The following is a 24,018-nucleotide window of genomic DNA, read 5'->3' on the forward strand; positions in this document are numbered from 1 at the left end:
TCATATACTCAGGGGCTAATAATAAAAAAAAATATTTGCTCTAAGCTGGAAGTTTATCATTTGGGAATGGTGTAGGGAAAAAAAAACCTAAGCATATTATGAATACGACCCACCAGTGAGGTCTGGCCATATCTTTTTTTGTTCATTGTACCAGGAGAGATATTTTCAGTTGGAGCAGGAAAGTATTAAGACATTATGCAAGCTATCTGAGATACCTTGTGAATTATGTAGAGTAATGTGAATAAGACAGAATTTAATTTCCAGAAATGATACATACTTACACAGCAAAGCTAATACAGAGTAAAGGATGAAGGACATAATGAATTGTTAATAAAAGAAGAGACCCAGGGTCCATATCTTCAGCTTAAGATAAGAAAGCTGATATACTCTTGTGTAGCATCAAGCTGAAGTACCTTAAAGCTGAGGTGCCTTAAAAACATGCCTTTGATAGCCAAGCACAGATACAGTGCTTTAGATGACAAATACTGCTGCTCAGGGAAACTCACACTCTCTGCTGGCTTAATTTTCAGCTGGTTCCAAAGCTAACCTGGTTAACTCCAAATCAGGGGTTTTGGGCAGGGGTTTTGGGCACTGTGCTCTCTTGCAATTAAAATCCTGTGAAGATGTATAAGGGTTGTATGGACTAAAGGAGCTAAAAAAATCAAGGACAGAAAAGTGCTGTTGAAGTGTTTCACTGACATAAGAAAAATGAGTCTAGATTAACCTTGAATAAATTTGGATCATAAATTATCAAGTGGCTGCTTCTTGTCTGTAACCAGCATCAAGGAGGAAAACCAGTTTTAAGCTCAAATTTTCAACATTTTTTTGAAAATGTTCGAGATGTGTTGCCTGTTGTCTGAAAGAGCAAGTGACAGGACAGTGGCCTAAAAGAGTCCTCCTCCTTTGCACTTTCTTAGGAAATGATGTGCTTTGTGCTGCTGAAAGCTTCATGTCATATAATTTAGGTGCTGTGTTTTTGCTGAATTACTAAAATCTCAGAACCATTCAGTTAGCAAGAACATTAGGACTGTGAACTATCTGTAGAGTCCTTATAAAAACTTCACATTGAATGCATTTCAGTGATTTTGTGGTTTGCTATGTTGGGTTCACTTTACTTGGCTATTTAGTCTGGAGTTCTAGTTTCAGTATGTTCTCTAGAAGAGAAGAATTGTGAGTTCTGGTCACAGAACTGTTGAGGTTTCAAGGGACCTTTTAGGATGGTCTGGTCTAGTGTCCCACTCAAGCAGGCTCATCTATAGCAGGTCTTCCAGAACCATGACCAGTTGGGTTTTGAATATGGTCCTTTCTTTAAGAGCTATTTCTGTATTATCGAGTAACTAATAAATGCAAAATACATAGGGAGAACAGTTACTGTAGTCCTGACAGTATCAGTCTGTGTGCAAAGCAGGTTATCTAAGCTGCAAAGGTTTTGGAAAACATGCTAAAGCTTCTAAACAGTTTCTTATTTTAAAATATTTTTCAGGTGATGAGCTTCCCATAAGTGTTCGAATCTCCCATGATAAACAGGACAAGCTCCATAGCTGCTTGGAGCATCTTTTTGGTCAAGTATGAGATTATTTTTCTTGGCTTTGATACTGATGTCTGTGCTTGAGCTAAGATCTTTAGAAAATACTTCTTCTTTTTAATTTTGCTTCCCACTGTTTACTGAGATGGTATGTATTTACTCATTTTCCCTCAGTTTTCTGTAAATAGTCCAAAACTGCAAATTAAACAGGCCCTTAAATTTAGTCTAACGTTCTTCAGTTTGTTACTTGAACTAGAGCCATGAGGCAAGAAAAAATCCAAAGTTGCTCATCAGTAGTGCATATTTCTTAGGGAAAGAATTTCTAATTGTTGCTGTAAAAAAAGTCTTTCTCACAGAATCTTGATCCCAACAGGTCGATTCAATCGTCAGTCTTTTGAAAGGACCAGCTGTGATGAGGGCCTTTGAGCAGACAAAGTACTTTACACCAGGTCGAGGCCTCCAAGGTAACATTTAATTCTAGCTATGAGAATGAAAAGGCACCTTGAAGGGTCCATGGCAATGGCTGCCCACTCCATGAGCTGGTGTTAAAGGGCTGATTTTGCTTAATCTTGGTATATTCTGCAATAACTGATTGTTAAGTTCTTTTTAAATAGATATTAATTCTAAGTTGAAAACTGACTCCTTGTATTTTATTGCATAATGTAGGAAAAAAATTCAAATTCAGCTGAATTTTAGACTCTGAACTGACTGTTGTATTGCTGAGTTTTTGAAGCAAGAAGCAGTGTTGTTATATATATTGCAGGTGTTTTTAATACATTTTTGTCTCAACTACTGAAGCCATTCCTGATCTGTTTTATTACTAATGGCATATTTTTATTATTTTTGTAGTTATATTATGTTTTAAGTTGATTTATAAATAATTTGCGATTTATAGTCACAACAATATTTAGCCAAATATATAAATATTACTCATTGCTTAAAAATAAATATCCTGTATGTAAATTCAGACACACCACTACTACTTGTATGGTTGCTTAAGTCTAGGTATGGTTGCTTAAGTCTAAGGTATAAATAAGCATCTGGTGGTGGTCATAAGTGATGAAAAATAGAAAGGAATTCTTTCAGTAGACTGAGTTTATAAAAAAAAGAAAAGTTCAGTGGAAAATGAATGTTTGATTAATATCAGTAGTGAGGTGTATTGACCCTGCACATGTCTTTTAGCAAAGAATACTGGTTTTAGGTGGCCAGAGAGTGTTTTTTACCCCAGTTATTAGGTTTTGCAAAGCCTGAATTACTGCCTGCTAAATGAATTTGCATGAAAGAGCACATAATTTCCTTTTTTTCTTTTTTCTTTTCCTTTCTTTTTTTTTTTGGTGTTTCTTTTTGTTTGGCTGGGTTTTTTTATTTTTTGGGGTTTTTGTGGGGTTTTTTGTTTGTTTGTTTGTTTGTTTTTGTTGTTGTTTGTTTTTTGGGTTTTTTTTGGAGGGGGGGCGTTGTTGGTTTTATTTTTGGTTTTTTTTAACGTAAACAATTTTGGTTCCAGTTTCATTTTCTGATTGAAACAATTTTGCCTCTAAAAGTTTCAGGGTCATCCCACATACCATGCCCCTTCTGTGTCATGTACCTGCTTCAGAAAGAATCATGTTTGGGGATGCTGCTCACTCTCTCCTTAGACTTCAGCAGGGAGCTGAGATGACTGTTAGATCTGTCACCATAGCTTTAACTAGAGTTAAATAAGTTGCCAACTCCTTGAGCAGTGAAAACATTTGGGAAGAAAAAATGTCTTACCGTGACTTCCTCAGGAGGCTTAAGCAGAAAAATACTATTTTTGTCCCTGCTTAGAGTTTCAGCAAGAAATGGAACCAAAGCTCAGCTGTCCGAAGAGGCTGCGACTCCACATCAAGCAGGACCCTTGGAACCTCCCCAGCAGTGTCCGGGGCCTGGCCCAGAATATCAGAAAATTTGTTGAAGGTTAGTAAGAACAACCTGGTCATAAATAAGCACTTCAGTAATGATACAGAGGGAAGGGAAGGGGAGAGGCACAACTGCCTCCTGCTGCTTCTAGGCAAGGTTTGTGGAGCACAGTGTAGTCTATAGACAGGTTGTGCTCTTAATAACAAGGTTAATGGAGTTGATCTCAGCTGTCTTGTACTTACCCTGTTGGCTTTAGATCCTGAAGAGAAAATAGTCTTCTGCAGACAAAATAGTCTTCTGACAAATGGAAACAAAGGAACCGTATGTTGGATGTGCTAGGATTTTCAGTGTGCTAGGTTTTTCAGTCCAGCGGGCTTGCCTGATTTGTCACAAAACTTCATGGGACTGATACACCAAAATGAGGCTTTTATTGAAATTAAACTATTTTTTTCCCACTGTCTTAACTGGAGAGATAAAATCTCTGCAGCTTTTGTCCTGTACCTTGGTCTTCTCTGTGCTTTTCTGGAGTCATTATCTCTGCTTCTGCTATAAAGCCATGGTTTTCATTTAATCCATCCCAGCTGATGGATGGATTCCTCCTCTGCCTCCCTTCCACCTCTGTATAGAAGTTACCAAGTACTTTGCTTCTCTTCACCAAGTAACAGTGTGAGCTGAGGTTTAGGCTTTCTCCCCGTCTTCATAAGAAAGTAACTGGCCTTTTCCCTCCAGAATATCTTGCCTTTAATTCCTGCTTTATTTCCTGTGCTGCTTGATAAAGAAACAGAAATGAAGAGTTAAGATTATTTTTATACAAATGCCTAGGCTAAGGTTCTGCGTGGGAACAAAAACTTAGGACTGGCTTTAAATTATTTGTGTGTGTGTGTGTGTGTGTGTGTGTTTAGCTTCTTCTGTTTGTGGGCTAGTTGCTACAGTGTCCCTTAAAAAAACTGTTAAATATCAGACCAATAGGAAAGTACTTTGTGATAAGTTTTATTATTATAAACTTTCAAAAACCAACCAGCCAAACAAAACAAAGTCTTCCCTCTCTGACTTGGCATTTCTGATTGGAGACACCCTGGGTTAGAAAATTATAAAAACAACCACATAAATGTCTCTTTTTTGAAGTCAATCACAGTGGGTTGACTATCCAGTACCAAGAATACTCCTTTTAGCTTAATGGTGGCTGTCACTGAATGAAAAATTAATAAATAGTTTTGAATCCTTTTTTTATTTTTCTAGAGGTCCTTCTTCAGCTTAAACCAAATAATTTTCAAGTATTAATCAGGGTTTCTTTCAAAGTTGAGGAGGAATGGAAATGTGTTGTGAACAGTCCTTCCTTGGTCCCTTTCAGAAGCTAAGCTTACCAGACCATTTTCACAGAACTTGTTTGCCCATGAATAGAATTATTAGACCTAACCCATTTTAGCAATGGTCATATACCCTCAATATTGTGCTGAGATTATTCAAAATTTTGTAGGGGAGTTCAAGTCCAAATTACTTGCTGCCCCTTTGTAATATACAAATTATTTTTTACTGTACTCAGCTCAGTACTGAGAAACAACCAGCAGCTGGATTTAACTGAAATCAGATGAACAAGAAGCTGGGTTAATAATGTTTTAACAGCTCCATTTTCCCTTTGTATCTTCATTTCCTGATTTGTTCCTTCCTGTCTTGCCATCATGCATTGTGTTCACAGCTGGTCTGGATACCAGGGAGAGCCACCAGTACTGCCCTGCGCTATTTATGGCTGAAAACCTCACACATGGCACTGAGAGTCATCTCCCCATTTCCTCTCTTATCACTTGATTTAGAAAAAAACCCAAAAGGTGCCACCTAATTTGACTTTGTAGCTGGCCTTATGAGAACAAATTGAGCAGTGTCTTGGGATTTTAGAAGAATCTTCTGGTTTGTTTTTGAGTAAAAGACAATATTTCAGTAATTGAGGAAAGCAGATACATTTTTCTCTTCTAAGAGGAAGTAGTCAAAGGAGACCACAGATACAGGTTCACTCACTGTGGGCAAAAGAATGTAATTAAAACTTCCATTTGTTATAAACATGCTTAACCATTATTGCTCAGTGCTAAAGTAAGGATGAATACAATAAATTCATCTTCTCATTGAAAACTGACTCATTTTTCTTTTTATAAAAGTCTCACAGGGTGTTTTAGTTTTTTTATTCATTGTTCTGTTGCATTGCAGAATCTATTAGATTAGATTGATTAGAGCATTAAAGCAGGAGACATGGGAGCCTCACAAAGATGAAATGTTTTAGGTCCTAGATACTAAGATTCCTTTTATTTACTTGGTTTAATAAATATGATGAAATGGGAAAACTCCGAATGCCTTGAGGATGATTGCTCTGGTCTGTCAGTTTTCTGTTTAGTAGTGTTCAAATTCAGAAAACTACTAAAAAAATTCAAGAAGGTTTGGAGAGATTGAAAAAAAATAAAAATAAAGCAGAAAAAACCACAACCAAACCTTCCTTGACAGTAAAATTAAAATAGAGCTGGACATTGCTTTGTCTCATTTCATTTGCCTTATCATATCATTAGAGAAAGAAAAAATATCAATGGTTACAGTAAAATACCAGCTTAGAAAGCTAATCTAGTTGCTAGCATTGAACAGTTCTCTGAAGTAATATGCAGGTTCTAGGAGGATTTATCTGGGGCTAAGTAACTAAAGAAAAGAATTGAGTTATTTCTTGGATTGACTGGGCCTAATAAATTGTTAGATGAATAAAGCTAAAGATAAGTTGTTGGCACAGGCAGATGTTTGAAGGTGAAGTACTTGATTTTGGTGGAGAGGGCAGTAGTCAGGGCAGGAATCTGACAGCCACCAAGTAGAGGAAGAATAATGTAGGCACTTGATTGTGAATCTGTGTGAGATATGCAATACAAGAATTGCAAGGCACAGGAGGAGAGGACTGGAGCAGGAACCAGGGAAATGAACAAGATGGATAGAAAGAAAGGGACTCAACAACAGAAGGGTGTAAACAAAATAAAGAGAAGGAAACATTTTTGTAGTTGCTTTTTCCCTGCAGAAAAAAATAGGAAAGATTTTTGATCAAAGGAAGAGGTGTTCTGGAGCAACCCAGATTTCTAGCCAGCTAGTCATGTAGCTACATGAGGAAGTGCAGTTGTTTTTCTAGCACTGTAATTTTAAGTTTAAACAGGAAATATGATGCAATTGAGAAAGTTCTCATCTATTTTGAATTAGGAGTGAGGTGTGACGGAGCCTTTTGGTTATTGAAGGTATAAAAAATGTATTTCAATTTAAATAATAAACCATGCAGTGCAAAATCTGTCTTTTTGAAATATTTTCAGGTGTGAAAAACAAAATAAAACTAAAATGTAGCCTTTCCTGATCAGAATAGCAGAATAATGTGGTTTTTTTTTTTAATAAAGTACAAAAGAATGTTTGAAAATAAAAGAAACTGAAGGCATCTTGCATTAGAAATCAGGATCTAAGAGTAACTGCTAGGGAGTTATTCCTTTCCATACACCATGAGAGCTTTCATAGCATTTAGTATTTGTTGAAAAGCAAATGATTGACATCCAAGGTTCACTTCTAACCCCAGGTAAGTAGACAAATCATCTAAAAATACTCTTTTGCCTGTGGGAATATTTTGAAACACAGAAGACTTATAGCAGTGATAAAACAGAGTTGCAGTGTCCTGTGATTTCCCCATAAGCAGGAAATCATTATTTATAGATACCTCAAATTCTTTTGAATTCAGAGATCCAACAAATCCTATGTAAAACAAGCTGCAAGTAATAGCCTGGATGTATCTAAGTTATTTAGATAAATGCTGTATTTCCCCCACACTCTCTTTTCAGTTACTAAGTTATGGTTGGACTCCAAGCCACCAGGTTATTGATCTCTGTAAGGGGCTGTGTTTGCTTTTTCAAAAGACAGAAGGTTAAGGCAATGACCTAGAACCAGGAATTTTCAGGAATAACTAGTAATTTTTAATGTTTGGGTGTTTGTATTTGAGATACTGTGGCAGTAACAGTGTAGGGGGAAATACATTACCAAATTATGTTATTGTTCTGCCAAATTATATTATTGTTCTTATACCCAATTTCAGCCCTGCTTGTGCACTGAACAGGGCTTTGAGTAGGACTGCAGAGAAACTTGGGTTGGGAAAGAAGGTTTGGAAAGATGGGAAAGCATGTGAACTAGTGTTGCGTTCCTCCAGGTAGTACCTGTAGGACAACTGATGTGCTGAAAGTTTGGCACTCTCTGAGGTTATGGCACATTTTAACCTTCCTGTATCTTGCAGCACTGGTTAACATATTTAAATTTGTGCCCTGGTACCTAAAGTGCACTTCCTTCAGCCTGCCTGCAGCCTTTGACAAACAGCCCCCTCCAAGGAAAACATAAAGGTGGGGGGGAAGTGTAAAGAGAGATAAACCCACATTTTTGACAGTGTAAATCAAGATTTTTTTAAAAAAATTTGTACTTTTTGACTTTATAGATTGTTAAGTGAAAAGACATTTTTGAAGCAAAACAAAATCCTGAAGGCTGGAAGTAAAGTGAAAATGCTGTTGTATTTTTCCTAAAGGCTTTGGTGTACATTAAAATAGGGATAATTTCAGATTTTTGGGTGTGAACAAAAGAGTACAAGAGAAGGAGAAGAAATAATTAGGATAATGTCAGAATCAGTGAAAACTAGTCTTCTTTTTCAAAGTTTTGGGACTGGAACTCTTCATGTTTGGACTTGATCTGGCCAGCTGCTACACATGTGCTCTGAGACAGCAGCTGCCTTTTCACGTGTCTTTCTCAGGGATGGTGCCTTTGATTGTTACCAGTTTTTAACAAGCCATATGTACAATTTAGGGAAGTTGAGACTCATTACTGTTTTGTAGGTATGAATCAGCATTGCCTAGAAAGAAGCTGGAGTTAAGCTGGTGAAATGAGAAATTGTAAATGCAATATTATGTTGTTGAAAACACTTTTAGCTATAACCTCAAAGTATTTTCTTCTTTTTCTTTAAGAGGTGAAGGCACGAATACTCTTGGCACTTCTAGAATATACAGGTAATTTTGCTTGTTTTGGAAGGGAGGGAAGTGAATGTGGATGGTTTGAGATAATTTTTGCTTTTGAACAGGAATGCTGTGTTTACATCAAGGGGGAAAATCTCAGATATGATAAAACCTGATAATCAGCAACTTCATCCCACTGTTTAGAGTAAGGATTCCTGGAGAACAGTTTCAGATATTTTTAACAAATACTGCACATTCTTTTTTTTTTTTTTTTTTTTTTTTCCCCCAATGCAAAATACCTTATCTGGTCATTTACTCTAGATCTTGGCAGATAAAGTAAGTACTCAACACTCAGCTTTTGCACAGTGTCTCAGCTGTCTTTCTTCTTTGGGCGTTTCCTTATTTGCTGTTTTTCTTTTCATTCCCATCTGTTTCCAGATTTATATTGCTATTTTAACCCATGTCTTTCCTTTTATCCATTTTTAGAGAATATTTAAGTTCCTCCTTTCTGGAAGGACTCTGATTATTCTCTGTTTTAATTCTTCTATCATGCCATACAGCATACAGCTTAAAATACACAAAATAGGGATGTGTGTCTGCAAAATTAATGTCACTGAATCAGTATTTAAAAAATATAATCCATGGAACAAGTTTCCCTACAGTTTGTAGGTGCCTAAATGTTCAAGTAGGCAGTCCAATTTAACTGTAAAAGCTCATTGTTTTGACCATCTTACTGTACTACATGGATGCATGATTTCATTATTTTTGTTATGACACATAAGAACAATTTTATAAAGGGGATTATAACCTTTCTTTGTGTCAGATTTCTTCAAAATATTTGAAAAGTTTTTATTAACTCCTCATTCATTCTAAAATAAGAAGTGAGTTGAGAAAATGTCTTAGACTTGATTTTTTAAAAGTAGTTTTCCTTATTTATGTTGTTTTATAAGTTGGTAAACTGTCTAGTTTATTTTATATAAAAATATTTTTATAAAAAAAGGACCCCGAAGTGCTCTTGTATTCAGTATCTGATGTTCAAGTAGTATTAAATGAGATTCAGAGTTGTGTTTGAGACACAGGTTGGCTGCTTCAAAAGCAGGAAATAGAGAGGAAGCTAGCTGCTGTTAGAAAGAAAGAGATAAAATTCAGCAAAGTGAGGAAACAATGTGTGTTGGGCTCAAATCCTGAGCACTGTTGAAACATTGGGAAGTTTTTTGACTGTGGAGAAGCCAGTGGGATTTTTGAAGCTGAAGATGTGTGTAGTTTTGAAAGATGAAAATCGCTATTCTGGACTTGCACAACTTGAGAGAGGCAGAGAGGTTGATTTGAACAATCAAAAAAAAACCCAAAAAAACAACCAACCAACAAAACCAAAAACACCCAAAAAATCCAACAACAACAAAAACCATTGAGTCTTAATGCATAAACAGTAGTGATTTGGCCATTTATGGAAAATATTTGCAAGGTTCTGAGAAACTGTCAAATAGAATATAAATGATAGCAAAAGGGTCTTCACTATTATCAGTAGCTGAGGAAAAGACTGAAGAAGATCTTGGAGGAAAATAGACAGAATGAGGTTACTTTGAGAAATATTTGGAGTCCAGAAAGCACATTTTTTAATTTGGTAGTAACTTTGCGACTACCGAATAATTTCTGCTGACTTACCCAGTCATGAGAATTCTTGTCAGCTCCATAGAAAAGTTGGAAAAGGACCTAAGCCTCTTAGAGGCAGAGCAATCTAGTAGCAAAGACGAATATTTTAGGCTTCAGAAAGACCTCTCTATCGCCTGATCTGCTTCTCTTGTTTTGAGAAAGATTAAGTCTACCTGTACCGTTGTGATTGATGTTTGCCTAACAGCTTATAATGATAAAATTACTTGAAGACCTTAAGAAAAGAGGATGAGAAAGAAGAGCTGAATATTTATTATCACAGTTTTGTCCTTTATTGGGAATATGTTTCCCTTTCTAATTCTTTTGACCTTTACCTAATCTAATACCCATGCTCTTCAGTTAGCTAGTCCCTAATTTAAATCACCTGCTAATGTTCCATAGCTGTCTACCAACACGCCTTTTCTGGACTTTCTTAGCACCACGATTCTCTGCTGTTTCCTGGATATATGATGCTGCTCTGTACTTATATTATAGATTCACATTCATATAAATTTTATTTGGATGGATTGTGTTCTGGTAGCAATGCTGTGCTTTTCAGCAGACAGCCTTCATCTGCCCTCCCCAGCTGGTAGCTGTGGAATAGGCCAGATGATGCAGTCATGTTAAGAGCTTCTGACTGTCCTTGCTTTCTGGTGGAAAGTAAATGTTTGTGAGCCCAGCTTGCTCTCACACTGCAGGAAAGAGATCTGACTTGGCTGTGTTGTCCTGTGACATTAAAAGTACATAGAATTTATGGCATGTACGTTAAAATCTAGGAGAGAAACGTACATTGTTTATAAAGAAATACTTTACATTACAGATTTTAAATATACTCATATGCAATTTTAGAATTATAACATAGTATTTTAATGAGGAAAGTGGCAAACTGGGTCATGAAGTACTATTAACTAGAGATCACATTAGGCTGTAAACTTGTAAATTGCTTGACATAAAAATGATGTGTTTTTAGATAAGGAGTTTCAGCCTAGCTTCTTTGCTGTTAAGTAATCTCCTGTTTAACTTTGCCTTTGGCTTTTACACCTCGCAGACAGCGAGATACAGCTGAGGCGAGACATGGTCTTCTGTCAGAGCCTGGTGGCCACAGTCTGCGCCTTCTCCGAGCAGCTGATGGTGGCCTTAAATCAGATGTTTGACAACAACAAAGAGTATGAAATGGAGACCCTGGAGGCCAGCAGAAGGTGGTTGGAACAGATTGCCAGTGCGGGTCTTCTCCTTCATTTCCAGTCCCTGCTCTCTCCAAACCTGGTAAGACTCCTCACGTCTCATGCTTGGTCAGAGTCCCTTGTCGTTCCCTGAACCAGGGACATGGTTAAATAGTCTCAGATGTAAATCTGATTTTCTGTGTCCTTTTTGCTAATCTTGGTACTTAGCTGCTATTTGGAAAAGTTACAATTCTGATACTTACAGATTTGAGATCTGATACAGATAATTACAGCTTGGCTATGATCTGGGAAATAAGTTTTCCACAAAGAGACAGTATTCTGTGTGCTTTGAGTTACAGATAGTGAGTTTACCCTTGACTCCCCACTACTGTTGTAGCTGTTCCCTGGGATTGAATGTAGTATTAGGTGATAAGCAGAACTTCATTTTGCAATTAGCTAGAATACACGATAAATAAAATACCTGTTTTAGGTAGTTTTATCACCCTTTTCCCTAAAAAACTATAGATGTATAGTAGTTGAAGGGGTAAAGTGGTCTGTTTTGCTCCTGTCATATTGAAAATCCTTGTAGCCTGTCAGAGTAATTGGAAATCGACTGTTTCTTCACAAGGCTTGGTAAAGAGCCATGGCTTAAGAAACAATTAAAAATGGGACATGGCTTTGTAGTCCCTTAATCCTCAGTTATCCAAAGTGCTTCTTTAGCTATTTAAGATGCTTCTCACACTAGACTGGTTCCTGCTAACCAGAGGAACTGTGAAACAGTCTGTGTAGCCTTTTCCATGACAATCTGGTCCACCTCTGGAGTTGCTCCTTAAAAATAAATGTAAATAACAGACGATGTTCTTAATATCAAAGATGTTCTTTCCTCTCCTTGTCTGTCTTAGCAGCAAATTGCTGACAAATTGTCATAAGAAACCTTAGAAAAAACCAATAAAAATAAAGGTATTTTTAAATCATAATCAAAAGTCTTAATCTATGCTATAGTTGCGGAGCCAGTGTGACCAACTACCTCACAGGCACCTGTGGTACATGGGTTTGCATGGGTGTGTGCAGCATAGAAACAGATATATCAGGGCCTCAGAGAAACAGGGGAACTCTTTGTCCACATGAGGAGCATGTGAAGAAGTCACTGTCTGGGAAGCTTGGACTCATGTCTTGAGTCCTGGATGCTTTTTGACAACTTGTAGTAGCAACAGGTGGTGCAACACCTAGAGCTCAAAAGTAAATTCCTTTGGTGTCTGTCTAATATTTTCCTTGTGCTTTGTTGTTATGTTACCACAAAGCAATTGTTGTCTTTACAGCTCTGAATAATGATATTTTTTCACTGCAGATTGCAGTGATTTCCATTGTAGTGAAAATGTGTTCTACTCAACTATTTTCACATAATCAGATATCTGCAGTATGCATTGTCCAATTGAGAATAAAGTTCAGTCTTTTCTGCCTAACAGTTCTTAACCAAGGGAATTGTATTTAAAGGCAGCTTTTTCAATACCTTCTCAGCACTATTTGGCTTACAAATGATCTGTGTTATTTTAAACAAGGGTATTTGAAGGAAATTACACTCATTATGGCCAGAGCTCAGCAAAAGAATGAGCAGTTGTGCAAGAGTTTCCCACGCTGCTCTATGGTATTCAGGCTATTCTGCTGACAAAATCACTCTGTCCATAGACTTCATAAATTGAACAGAAGACAAGATATTTCTAGTAGATTTGCTTTTTCATAAATACAAGGGAGAATGCTATTTCACTATATAGATCAGGGAAAATAATGGGGTTTTTTCTTCTGTTCTATCATTCTGTAAACTATAATTTATTGTCAATTTATGGACAGCTATTTATTATTCTTTGCCATCCTACTGTTTCAGTTCTTAGAGGGGGAAAAATGCATGATTCTGATTTCATTTTGGCTCTTGCTAATCTAAAGAGCCAGGGGAGGGCTGTATAAGGAATAGAATTACTTTAAGTGATTATTGATTTAAGCCATAATTGGTCTGCACAGTTAACTCAAGATAAACATAATTGTAGATTACTATTTTCCTTTTTAAAGGTTCAGTTAAGTATCTTGAGAAATCCTGGATCTCTTTAACTATCTCTTTAGCTCAGGGGTACACAGAGTGAACTATGGGTGCAAATCAGAATATTGGCACATCTATGTACTTGATTTGTGCCTTGAATTGTGCGGATAAAGTGCAAGTTATCCTGAGCTGTAAATTCTCTGAGCTTTTGGTTCAGTTATTGGTGCTTGGAGTGGACACAATAAACTTATAGGTTGTTTATAGTGAAATCCTAAAGGTATGGAAATTTTAGAAGAAAATTGCTAAAAAATTATAGTTTTCACCTTTCCCTTCTATTGCTTTACATGATAAATCTGGTGGCAAGACAAGGTGCTAAAATCTGGTGTCTTACAGAATAAAGACAGAATGATTTGATTAAAAAATATGAGAAATAATGGTAGCTATAAATTACCTATTAATTTACTGTATGATGTGATAAAATTAATTTTAATAATCCTGAACTAGTAAAAAATGGAAAATGCCAATAGAAACAAAGATATTTACCTCATCTAGGAGTTAAATAGGTTATATGCTGCAGCAGTGAAATGTTGTGCAACACTCTGTAGTTAATTTTATGTTCTGCTCTCTTATATTATTTCTGGTAGGGAAAACATCTGGCTGAGATGACCTTTCCAATTTTTAATTTTGCCTTTTTTTAGGCTGATGAGCAAGCTATGCTAGAAGATACATTGGTTGCATTGTTTGACTTGGAGAAAGTTACTTTCTACTTCAGACAATCAGAGCCAGAACCACTAGTTGCAAGTGAGTAATTAATATCTGGGTTTTACTGGTTTTGTAACATTTTTTGTTCCTAGAACATCACCTCCCACAGGGAATCTTATACAACTTGGAATTGTGGAAAATATGTATACCTCTCCTGATACTCCTAAATGTGCTGAAATACTGCTATCATTGGTGACACTGCAGAATCATTATCTGGCAATGTCAGTAACCCTGGGGGCAAAATTGTTTGCTTAGCTGAATTTTGGGAGTATGAACACTGGGAGTATGTGACTGCATCAGGAAAGTCCCTGGAAGACCAAGCTGTAGTTGAAGAAGCGTGTAAAAATAGCTTGAAGGTCTTGGTAGGGAAACACAGCTGATATGAGACAAAGAAGCATAAACCACATTTCATTTTCTTGTGTGAAAAATAAATGACTCTTTGAAGAGTTCCTTGAGAGGAAAGAACAGGCACTATTAGGATCACTTTAAATTGGGCAAGAAGCTTTCTCTGAGACTTGCTGCTGCAGATGATCAGGGTCCTGAACCTTCTTAACAAAACTTGCCCAACTCAGCAGGAAAGGATTGTCTTTGCAGTCTGCTGTTCATACACTGCTCATTTTCAGCCATTCCTGTATTAATATATGTTCAGCCAGTAGATATTGTCCTGCAGTGAACTCTGTTTGGTGAGCAAAAAGGCCTCATTTTTTCCCTGTCTCATAAGTCCCCTGGGAAGGGAGGAAGGCATGTCTGCTTCACATCAAGCCCTTCTGAAACAATTCCTTTGCTGGATTAAGACCACACTGGAGAGAACTTCTGTAATAACCAAAACCAGAAGACACAAAGCCACTCCACAAAGCTGCCTCTGCTTGGGAGAATTCAGTAGCTCAGGGCTGATAGTCAGGTAGGATTTAGCCTGTGTAAGACCATAGGTATTTTGGTTTGATTCAAGTACAGCCCCTGCTTAGAGTGTTTTCTGAAAGAAGCTCTGCTAAATCCAGTACCAACATGGAAATGCAGTTCCAGGAGGGCCTCCTAATGTGGAGTTAATGCTGCACCTATGTCATGAACTGTTCATCTTGCAGGATCTTTCAACTGAGATGTCTGTGCTAATAAACAGGAACACCATGTGTTCAAGGATTGTAATGAATTCTGTGTTTTCTTTTGGTTTAAATGCTGCCACCACAGTCACTCTGACTATGTTCACACTAGTCAAGAACTGGCAATTTTTTTTTTTCAGTTATGATTCTGCATAATCTATAAGAGAAAAGAAGTATTTTCTTATTACCATAAGTAGTGAAAATGTTCCTTTGTAATCTTTATCATTTAGGTACAATGTGATTTATGCTCACAGTAAAAAAACTATGTAATCATAATACTAATATAAGTCACTATGTTTGTCGTTACTGTTTTCAACTTGGAGACTCATCTGTGGAAACAATGTATAATGAAAAATACTGAACGTTGTGTCTGCAGTGATTTTTTTAATCTAACTGCATGAATTTTGTGTGGAGCAGTTTCTGGAAAAGAAGGTGTCACTGCTTACAATCGAATTGTAACACTGACTGTATTTTCAGATGTACCAATCACATACCAAGCAGAAGGAAGCCGGCAAACACTGAAGGTTTACTTCTACCTTGATGGTTACCACTTTGAACAGCTTCCACAAAGGCTGAAGAATGGAGGAGGATTTAAAATCCACCCAGTACTTTTTTCACAAGGTAACTTGAGGTTAAATTCACCCTGCCCTGCTTTTTTCACATAATAGCTAACTCTCTTTAAACTCCCACTTATTTACTCTGATTTGAATCCTCTGTCATCATAAGGGTACAATGCTTTTATTTAGATATTGCTTAATGTGAGCATTTATTGAGGACTTTGAATTAAAATGTAAATTGAAGAATTTTGGATGTCTTTAATGAAAAATAGAGGCATGGTTATAAATTTCTAAGTTTATGCCAGTTACATGATTCCAACCACAAAGAGTGAATCTTCATTTATCAACATTGTTTTGTTCTTTTTAGCCATTAATGGACAATAGTCAGACCATGAAACTTGCCCTTAAAAGTGTTTTGCTTTTCAAATCTTACCGTAATCTTTTCCCATTACTTCATATTTGAGGACTAAATTGTTATCCCCCTGAGAATTCTGTCTCCTGAAAATGTTATGAAGAGTTAAATAGCATTTTCAGGCTTATGTAGTTATTGCTCTGCAAACATTACAAAGTGAGGAATGGTGCACTGATGCTCAGACTCTTCATAAATTCCAGGCAGCCTGCATTAGCTGCAGTGTCATTACAGTCATCAGGAGTGTGAAATTTGCTCCACTGAAATGGTGACGGTGAGCTGCTGATTGCCCTGAGCTGCCTTTGATTTCACAGGGAGCTGAAAATACTCCACACCTTGTGAAAGGCTTCCAGGGTCTCTGTGGAATAGGCAGAAGTCAGGCATACAAATGAAGTTTTAGAGGGGAGCTTGGTCTCTGATAGACAAGGAGAATATAAAAGAAAATAGTGCACAGAAACATAAATAAATAGCTGAACTTACTATAAAGTTAAAATCCACAATTTTTTTAAAAAATAAGATCCCTGGAGTTAGATTTTTAAACAAACTAGTGAAGACTTCAGTGGTTTTCTTTTGAATAGATTGATTTCAGTCATAGGGAGAAACGAGAACGCTGAGAAGGAAGCAAGTTTCAGTCGGGTAGACAAAAAAAAGCACTTGAGAGAGAGCAGAAAGTACCTTGGTTCAGCTGAATTCCTGGAAATACTGGGAGTTTTTTTAGATTGGGGAGGGGATTTGGTGTGCTACAGGATTTATTAAGCAAAATTTTTTCCACTTCTGTTTCCAATAGCCCAAAAAAATTTGATTCTTAGGATAAGCATATCTGTAGTCAGCTAAAGGAAAAGGATAAGGATCCATTCAAGTGTTTATATCTGCTTAATATTTTTCAGTAGAATGGAAAGTTTCTTCTTTCTTTATCATATCAGATGCCTCTAATTTTCAATGATCATCCTCTAAATGATCATTTAGATCATTGGACTCCAAGAATAAGTAGTCCTGGATAAGTCTTTAAATCCTACTGTAAAAACTATTATTTTGAGGTTTTTTTTTACCTCATTAATGAGTGGATTGGGATTCTATTTTTCACTTCTTTTCTATGAAGTTTGGCTGACCTGCCATCAAAGTAACTCAGTGGATTCCCATCTGTAACTGAAATTTATTAGCTACTAATGTAGAAATCTTACTTAAATTTCTTTGTGAAGTGAATTTTTGCTTTCCCAATCTAAACATAGGGAAGTTGTTTCCTGCCTAAAATACAATGGTTGATGTTATTTTCAAATGGAACATTTAGAAAATCATGTTTTTGATGTATTTTGTCAAAGGCACAGGTCAGTGCACATCAGACTGTTTATCTCTATGTTTATTCTGAGTGTTATAGCTCCATGCCTAAAATTACAAGTCAACATATTTGATGATTGGCACTATAATATTTTTTGATTACATGATTGGCACTATAATATTTTTGGAAGTTTTTGTTGTTTACCCAGGCTGTATTATCTATCTCTCCATTTGTAAAAAACAGTTTTGTTCAACCACATATCCAAGTGTGTACACATTCAAAAGGATCCTGGTTTGCAGGGCTGGGGCTGTTGAAATATTGATATTGGCATTTAAATTTCTGTATTTCCTATGTTAGACTTAAGATCATGACAATAAATTTAAAGACACTATTTAAAATAAAAATTCTTTTTATTTAAAATTGTTACATAGTATTTTTATTATGTATAGCTTTAAATTTTTTTTTAGTTCTTCATAGAGTGTTAGAGTATTTCAGATTGGGAGGAACCTCAGGAGACCTCTGTTCCAACCTCCCACTTGTAAGAGCAACAGCTGTGGCATGAAACCAGGTGGCTTGGGTGTCTAACAAGTAGGATCTTGCAAGCACTCAGGGACAGAAACTGTACAGCCTCCTGGGCAGCCTCTTACTCTACTTGACTGCCCTAATGGTGAACAAGTTTTTTCTTTCCATTGAGTTGAAATGCTTCTTGCTTCAATTTGTGTGGATTGTGGGCTTATACCATTGTGAAGAGCCTGGCTCTTTATGTGGCCCTGCTCTTGGATCCAATCCACTGCTTGTCCCAGTTTGGCATCAGCTGCAAACTTGTCTTACCTCCTGCATGGCAGTGATGAAGACACTGAACAGCAGAGATACCTGTGATGCTCTGCTCAGGCTGCACGGTAGTGGGCCCCTGGGCAGACCATGTCCCAGTAGCTGCTACCCATTGATTCCACCCATTCTGCCAGGTTGCTTTCCCAGTTCTGTGCCTTCAGACCATAATGTCCTATCTTGGATTGAAGAATGCCATAGAAAACATTTTTTTAAGCAAAGCTTCCTTACAAAAGAACTTTCTAGTGTACTGGGTAAAAAAAAGTTGAACCCTTCAGAGAGGGCAGGGCCAAAGCACAGAGCATGGGAGTCCCTGCCTGCACCTGTGAGCGTGGCCCCACAGAGGCAGAACTCTGAGAGCTCTGTGCTCCTGCCAGTCCTCACAGATGACTGAGTTTCCCGGTTGGATAATCTTATTGAATAAAACCAACTTCATGCCAGTAAAATAAGCAGTAGGGATTATCAATTCTGTTTGTGTTAACATGCTGTTGTAAATTGAGTTCAGTGGATATTTTTGTTTGAGCTTTCTGGTGTGACTTAGAACTAAAGAAGAATCAAGTATGACTGTTGAAACTTAATATTTTTTGCACAGAAATAGAATTACAGACTGTGAAAGCATAGAAGGGGAGTGCAATTTGCATGTTCTTTCACAATCAATGAATTATTTATTAACTGGTCATATTAAGCAATACAAGCAGAATTAATATTCCGTGTGCAGCTGAAGCTGTAAGGCAGCAGCATATTTCCATGAAAACTCTGCTTATGGCTTGCATTTTCTGATGGGGTGATGAGTTCTTAGAATGTGTTTGGATTACTAAAGTGGCAGAGTTCCTAATTGCAAAGCCTTTAATGCTTCTTCAAAAAAAAATCATATTTCACCAAGATTTGAGGTCTGTGTTTTAATGTGGTTGACCTCTTAATATGAAGATCTTAATATTTTCAGTCCAAATTTTCATGAGAATCCTTTTATTGAAGTTTCTGTTTAGTTCCTGAGTTCTTGCAGCAATATTCATTCTTGGTTTGGGGAAATGAATGGAGCAAAGGTGGACACAGACAAGTATTTTACTTCACTTACCTTGAAAAGGAACTTCTAGGCCATTTTCAGAGATACAGCAAAATTTGCTTTAGTTGATCTAGAAGAAAGTATTCACATTATCAGTGGGTGTAACAAGAGGAACCTCTAGGTAATGAGCTCCACATCTCTGAGGTGCTCCACATCTCTCAAAATCGGGCTTCATGAGAAGTTATTAGGTCTCCCTCTGTGAAAGTCACATTGATCCTTTATTTCCTCTACCCCGACTCATTCTGCTATTTTCTTCCAGGATATATCAGAATTAAACCTCGCATTTGCATTCAAAAGGCAGGAATACTTTAATTAGAGCAAAGGAACTCAAATTAGTGCTCTCCTTTATATTTTCCACAGGGCAAGAAATATAATTTTTCTTGTAAATGAAATTTTTAACAGAGATCTATATGAATTTGATGACATATGGAAACAGCTCAGCGATTCACAGTAGGTTAAAGCCTCAGGGTTAAAAAGTAATTCACTTGTGTGTGAACAAAACTACAAAGAAGGCAATTATTAAATATTTAATACTGATCTCTCTCTTTTCCACTCTCCTTTCTCTTTTCACAGCATTGGAGAGCATGGAAGGATACTATTACAGAGACAGTGTCTCAGTGGAAGAATTTCAAGCTCAGATTAATGCTGCCTCACTAGAAAAAGTCAAGCAGTATAACCAGAAGCTACGGTGGGTAATAAACCAACGTTCCTGCAATTAGCTTACAGGGTTCTGTTTTTCAACTCAGTTTCTGTGACACAGCTTTAAACTGAAATCTGTTGCATGGTGGTTGTCTTTGGGTTCATGATTAAGATCCAAGATTCATGATTCTGACTTTTTAGATTTCTGCACTGTTTAGTTACTTTTACAAAAATTGTTTTCTCCTGAAAGTTTTAGCTGTAATTGCCTCCAGGTTGTTGTACTAGTGAATATAGAAGAGGAAAGGTCTACTTGATCACAAGTGGAGTATCAGAATTGCTACACATTATGATCTGATTTTATAGACCATATTTACCTAATTTCTACAGAATAGGACTTGAAAAATAATGTTCTTTTCCTGCTCTTTCTCCCCACATCCCACCATACTAACGGGAATACAGACATATTTGGATACCTGCATCAGCAATGGCTATGGATTACAGAGTGCATACTTGCCAGTGTATGTAGAAATTATGCAGCTGTGTATTTTGGTACATTTTCATTAAGGAGTTGCACATAAAGACAGAATTTCTATTACACAAAATAATCTGTTAGTTACGAAGTAAAGTAAGGAAAATGGGTGCATAGATGACTCTTGTGTCTCTCTGTGTCTGTGCAAAACACCTGTTTGAGTATTCTTACTTGCCACATGAGTTGAAGAGGGTAAAGGACTGTGGTAAAACCACATCTGTTCTTGAATTGGATGGAAATGTCATTTCACCAGGACGATTAGGCAGTTTATAAAAGCAGCAGAGAACAGGAGTTAAAAAAAGCTCAAGGACAATGAAGAAGGGGGAAGAAGATAAATGAGGCTCTCTTTGCAATTCCTTTACCTCTTGGTTCTCTCTGGAAGGTTTTCTTCCCAGATCTTGCAAAATTATTTATCTGTTATTAAAGCAGTGGGATTTCTAGATTCTGTTTTAATCTAAGTACTGCTATAGCAAAAGTGATTTTAAAGCCAATTACATTCAGTAAGTGTGGTATATTTGATTTTTTTCTGTGTGACATCTCTGTCTGCATTTGTATGTCAATAACAAATGTATTCCTTTAGTCTGTTTTCCGTCTTGTATTCACGCTTCCTATTCAGGGAAAAAAGTGCCTTCTGAGTATTTATTTGACAAGGGTTATGTTATAAATCAGTTTTACAGAGAACTTTGTCAATGCCAGTATTTGGCCTAGATGAAATCAGCTAGTTTTGGAAAGAGAGTCTATCAGTTAGACAAGGCAAGACTTTTTGTGTTGGTTTTTTTTCTGTGAATAGGACCAATTTAACCTCCCATGAAAATCCTTAAAATAAATTCTTCCTGACTCTATGCTCTAATGTTCCTTGACCTTGCTTACCTCATGAGTTAGGTCCTCCATTCACGCTGTGGCTATAATGAGGTACATTCCTCTTTACAGTGTTGTGACTCACAGCTCTGATGAGTTGCTAAGCTTCAAGGCCTAGTTTTATAAGAAGTTACCATGAAAAACTTATCATTAACAAAAATTGCAATGAGTATCTCTGCCCAGTCAGAAGAACAGGAAAAGAATGTATGTTTTTTTCAGTTCTCTAATGTCTGACTAGAACATTCAGTAATTGATTTGTTTGCTTTCTGGTGAACTCTACCCATTTCTTAAGTGCAGCACAAACAGCTTCAGGAAATAACTGACAAAATGTGAAGAGGAAAAACAGAAAAGCAGATGCTTCATTCTTGTTCTGCTATTTGCTAGCCTGTGTAGGTGTTTGGCCAGGAGAATCTAATGAAGTAACTACAGCAGCAAAAGATATTAACATTTGGGTAATTGCTCTAAAGAAAAACAAAAAAAAGGAAATTAAATATTCTCTGGAAACATACTCAAGTGCAATAATACTTCATGTGGAAGAAATCCTCCGTGCAGCACCTCTTAATCAGTAATAAGTCATCTAAGATACAACCCATAAGCTGTTCTTTCTCCGTAGAAAAGGAATGTGCTGCTTCCTTGTTCAGTGACCATTTGATGACCATTTTATAATCTCTCCATCACTATAGCAGCCAAAAGCAAGTGGGAGCAATGGCAATGGAAAAAGTGTGGGAGAAGAGCACAGGGACTAGGGAAACAAAGCAGTGTTTGGCAGTGACACCGCAGCCAAGGCATCCATTGATGAGAACTCAGGAAACAATTTAAACTTCTTTTATTCCTGATGCATTGAGTTAATAATGCTCCAATCCTATTGTGAAATAAAAGAGACCCCTTGGTTGTTTATGGTCCCAGCTGCAAACAGAGATGTTGGCCTAGCTTGGTATATATCCAAGCAGGAGAGTAAATTAAAAAATGAGTAGTGTCTTTGCTCAGCTACCTCTTAATTTCTTGTTGTAAAGTCTTGTTAAAGTTTTAGTACATAGAATATTTTTGGGTGATGAATCTCATACAGATGTGTGCTTTAAAAGGATTAATATACAGATTATTTGTTAGAGTGGATGAAAAGAAATATTAGGGAATTTTTAGTGGATTTCCAGAAAGATAGCCATTAAGTCAAGAAGCTGAACCTTTGCTTTTATTGCAGCAGTTATTCATTACTCTGGAACTCTGACCAGCTTTTCTGCAGTATCAGAACTGATGCAATAAATCCAGGTGCAAAATTATCCTCCTTGACACTGATTTGAGCATCATTAAAAAAGCTTCTGTCTTTCATGGTTCTTGCTTTGGGGCTTTTTCAACTACTGCCTCAGCTAATAGTCATTGATACGATCATCATTTTTAAGAGAATGCATGAAAGACAGTTGAAAATTGGTTATAGAATTTCATGCTTATGTGGAATGGAGGAAATGTCCCTTCATCTTCTGGAATGGAATTAACCCTAGCTATTTAAATCTTACTAGTAAAATAAGGGAACTTTTGTTCGAAGACAAGCTCAAGTTGAGTTCTTCTGCAATTCCTGAGGCAACATCCTCTATGCCAGCAGTATGTAGGAAGTGCTTTATTGAAATAAAAATGTTATTTCAAGAAAATCAACAAAACAACCAATACCTAGTTTATGAAACTTCAATCTGCTGAGAAATTTTCAGCATCTAACCCACAATTATTCTTAATCATGCTGGATTTTTTTTTTCAAATTGCACTTATATTTATTTATACTATTTATATTTATAATTCACCAATTCTTTTTCTGTGACACTGATAACGAAAATAAAGTTATGTTCAAATTCTGTTTGAGAACTGAGCTGGTGCTAGTAGTTGCCGGCAATGTAAATTGAACCTGATCAAATTGTTTGCTAATCAGGAGCATTCAGTACATCCAAGTGAAAGTAATTAGGTCAGCAGAGATTTTCAAGATCTTTATTACTATGTGTTTGATAGCTCAGCAGTTGTCTTCTAATTTAGCAGCAGACTAAAAAGAACCTGTGTATCTGACCACTATGGAGGTCAGTGTTAAGTGAGACCTTTGTGTTCTCCTTCCTCCTTCTACTTGTCCCCTCCTTTGGTACTCCTCAGCTTTCAAACAGGCTTTTTTCATCCTGAATCAATCCTTTTGCTGTTACAGATACCAGACATTATTTTGCTTCAACAGTGCAGGACACAATGGTGTTCAAATCCATAACTGCTACAAATGCTGGTAGGAATAACAAAATCTCACAAATGCACTATTTACTCAGATGGCTTGGTTGATTTAAATATTGTCTTGCAAGACTTGAGTCATGTAATTGTAAAAACATGAGGGTAAACTTGAAGCAGGAATGCTACAAAATTACAATTTGAGTATTATTTGTTTAAGATACAGTCTGTCCTTTGAATATGGTCTTCATAGCTGATAGAGGTCTATTTCCTGCAGTAAGGTTCAGTATGCTAGCTCTTGCTGCATTGAATAGAAATAAATCTTATGGTCTCTGCTCTGATGGTCAGACTGGTTGTGATGCAAGCCTGTTGGAAGCTGGGGCAGACCCTGACAGACAGGTTAGCTGCACGGCCATGGCTCAGCCAATCTTTGGACTGAACAGTGACTTCCAAGTAAAACATTTAGTTGGATATGAGATAGTTTTTTTTCCTTAGAGAAATAGGGTTTGGGGTTAGCTCCCTGCAAAAAGTAAGTCATTTTTGAAAATGGACTTTCAGTGTTAGAATGAAAACTTCTGTAATG

At 36.8% G+C, this 24,018-nt stretch overlaps 1 protein-coding gene across 2 annotated transcripts in view; it reads left to right on the top strand.

Moving 5' to 3' along the window:
- Positions 1-24,018, top strand: part of PREX2 (phosphatidylinositol-3,4,5-trisphosphate dependent Rac exchange factor 2) — a 170,199-nt gene that overhangs the window by 106,694 nt on the left and 39,487 nt on the right. For both annotated transcript variants that reach the window (XM_059861805.1, XM_059861795.1), the window contains 8 exons: positions 1,484-1,566; positions 1,899-1,989; positions 3,329-3,457; positions 8,398-8,439; positions 11,084-11,301; positions 13,929-14,031; positions 15,567-15,710; positions 19,796-19,910. In XM_059861805.1, coding sequence (XP_059717788.1) covers positions 1,484-1,566; positions 1,899-1,989; positions 3,329-3,457; positions 8,398-8,439; positions 11,084-11,301; positions 13,929-14,031; positions 15,567-15,710; positions 19,796-19,910 — 925 coding nt within the window. The remainder of the gene's footprint in view (positions 1-1,483; positions 1,567-1,898; positions 1,990-3,328; positions 3,458-8,397; positions 8,440-11,083; positions 11,302-13,928; positions 14,032-15,566; positions 15,711-19,795; positions 19,911-24,018) is intronic.

This window comes from Haemorhous mexicanus, chromosome 1 (assembly GCF_027477595.1).
Source record: "Haemorhous mexicanus isolate bHaeMex1 chromosome 1, bHaeMex1.pri, whole genome shotgun sequence".
Lineage (NCBI taxonomy): Eukaryota > Metazoa > Chordata > Aves > Passeriformes > Fringillidae > Haemorhous > Haemorhous mexicanus.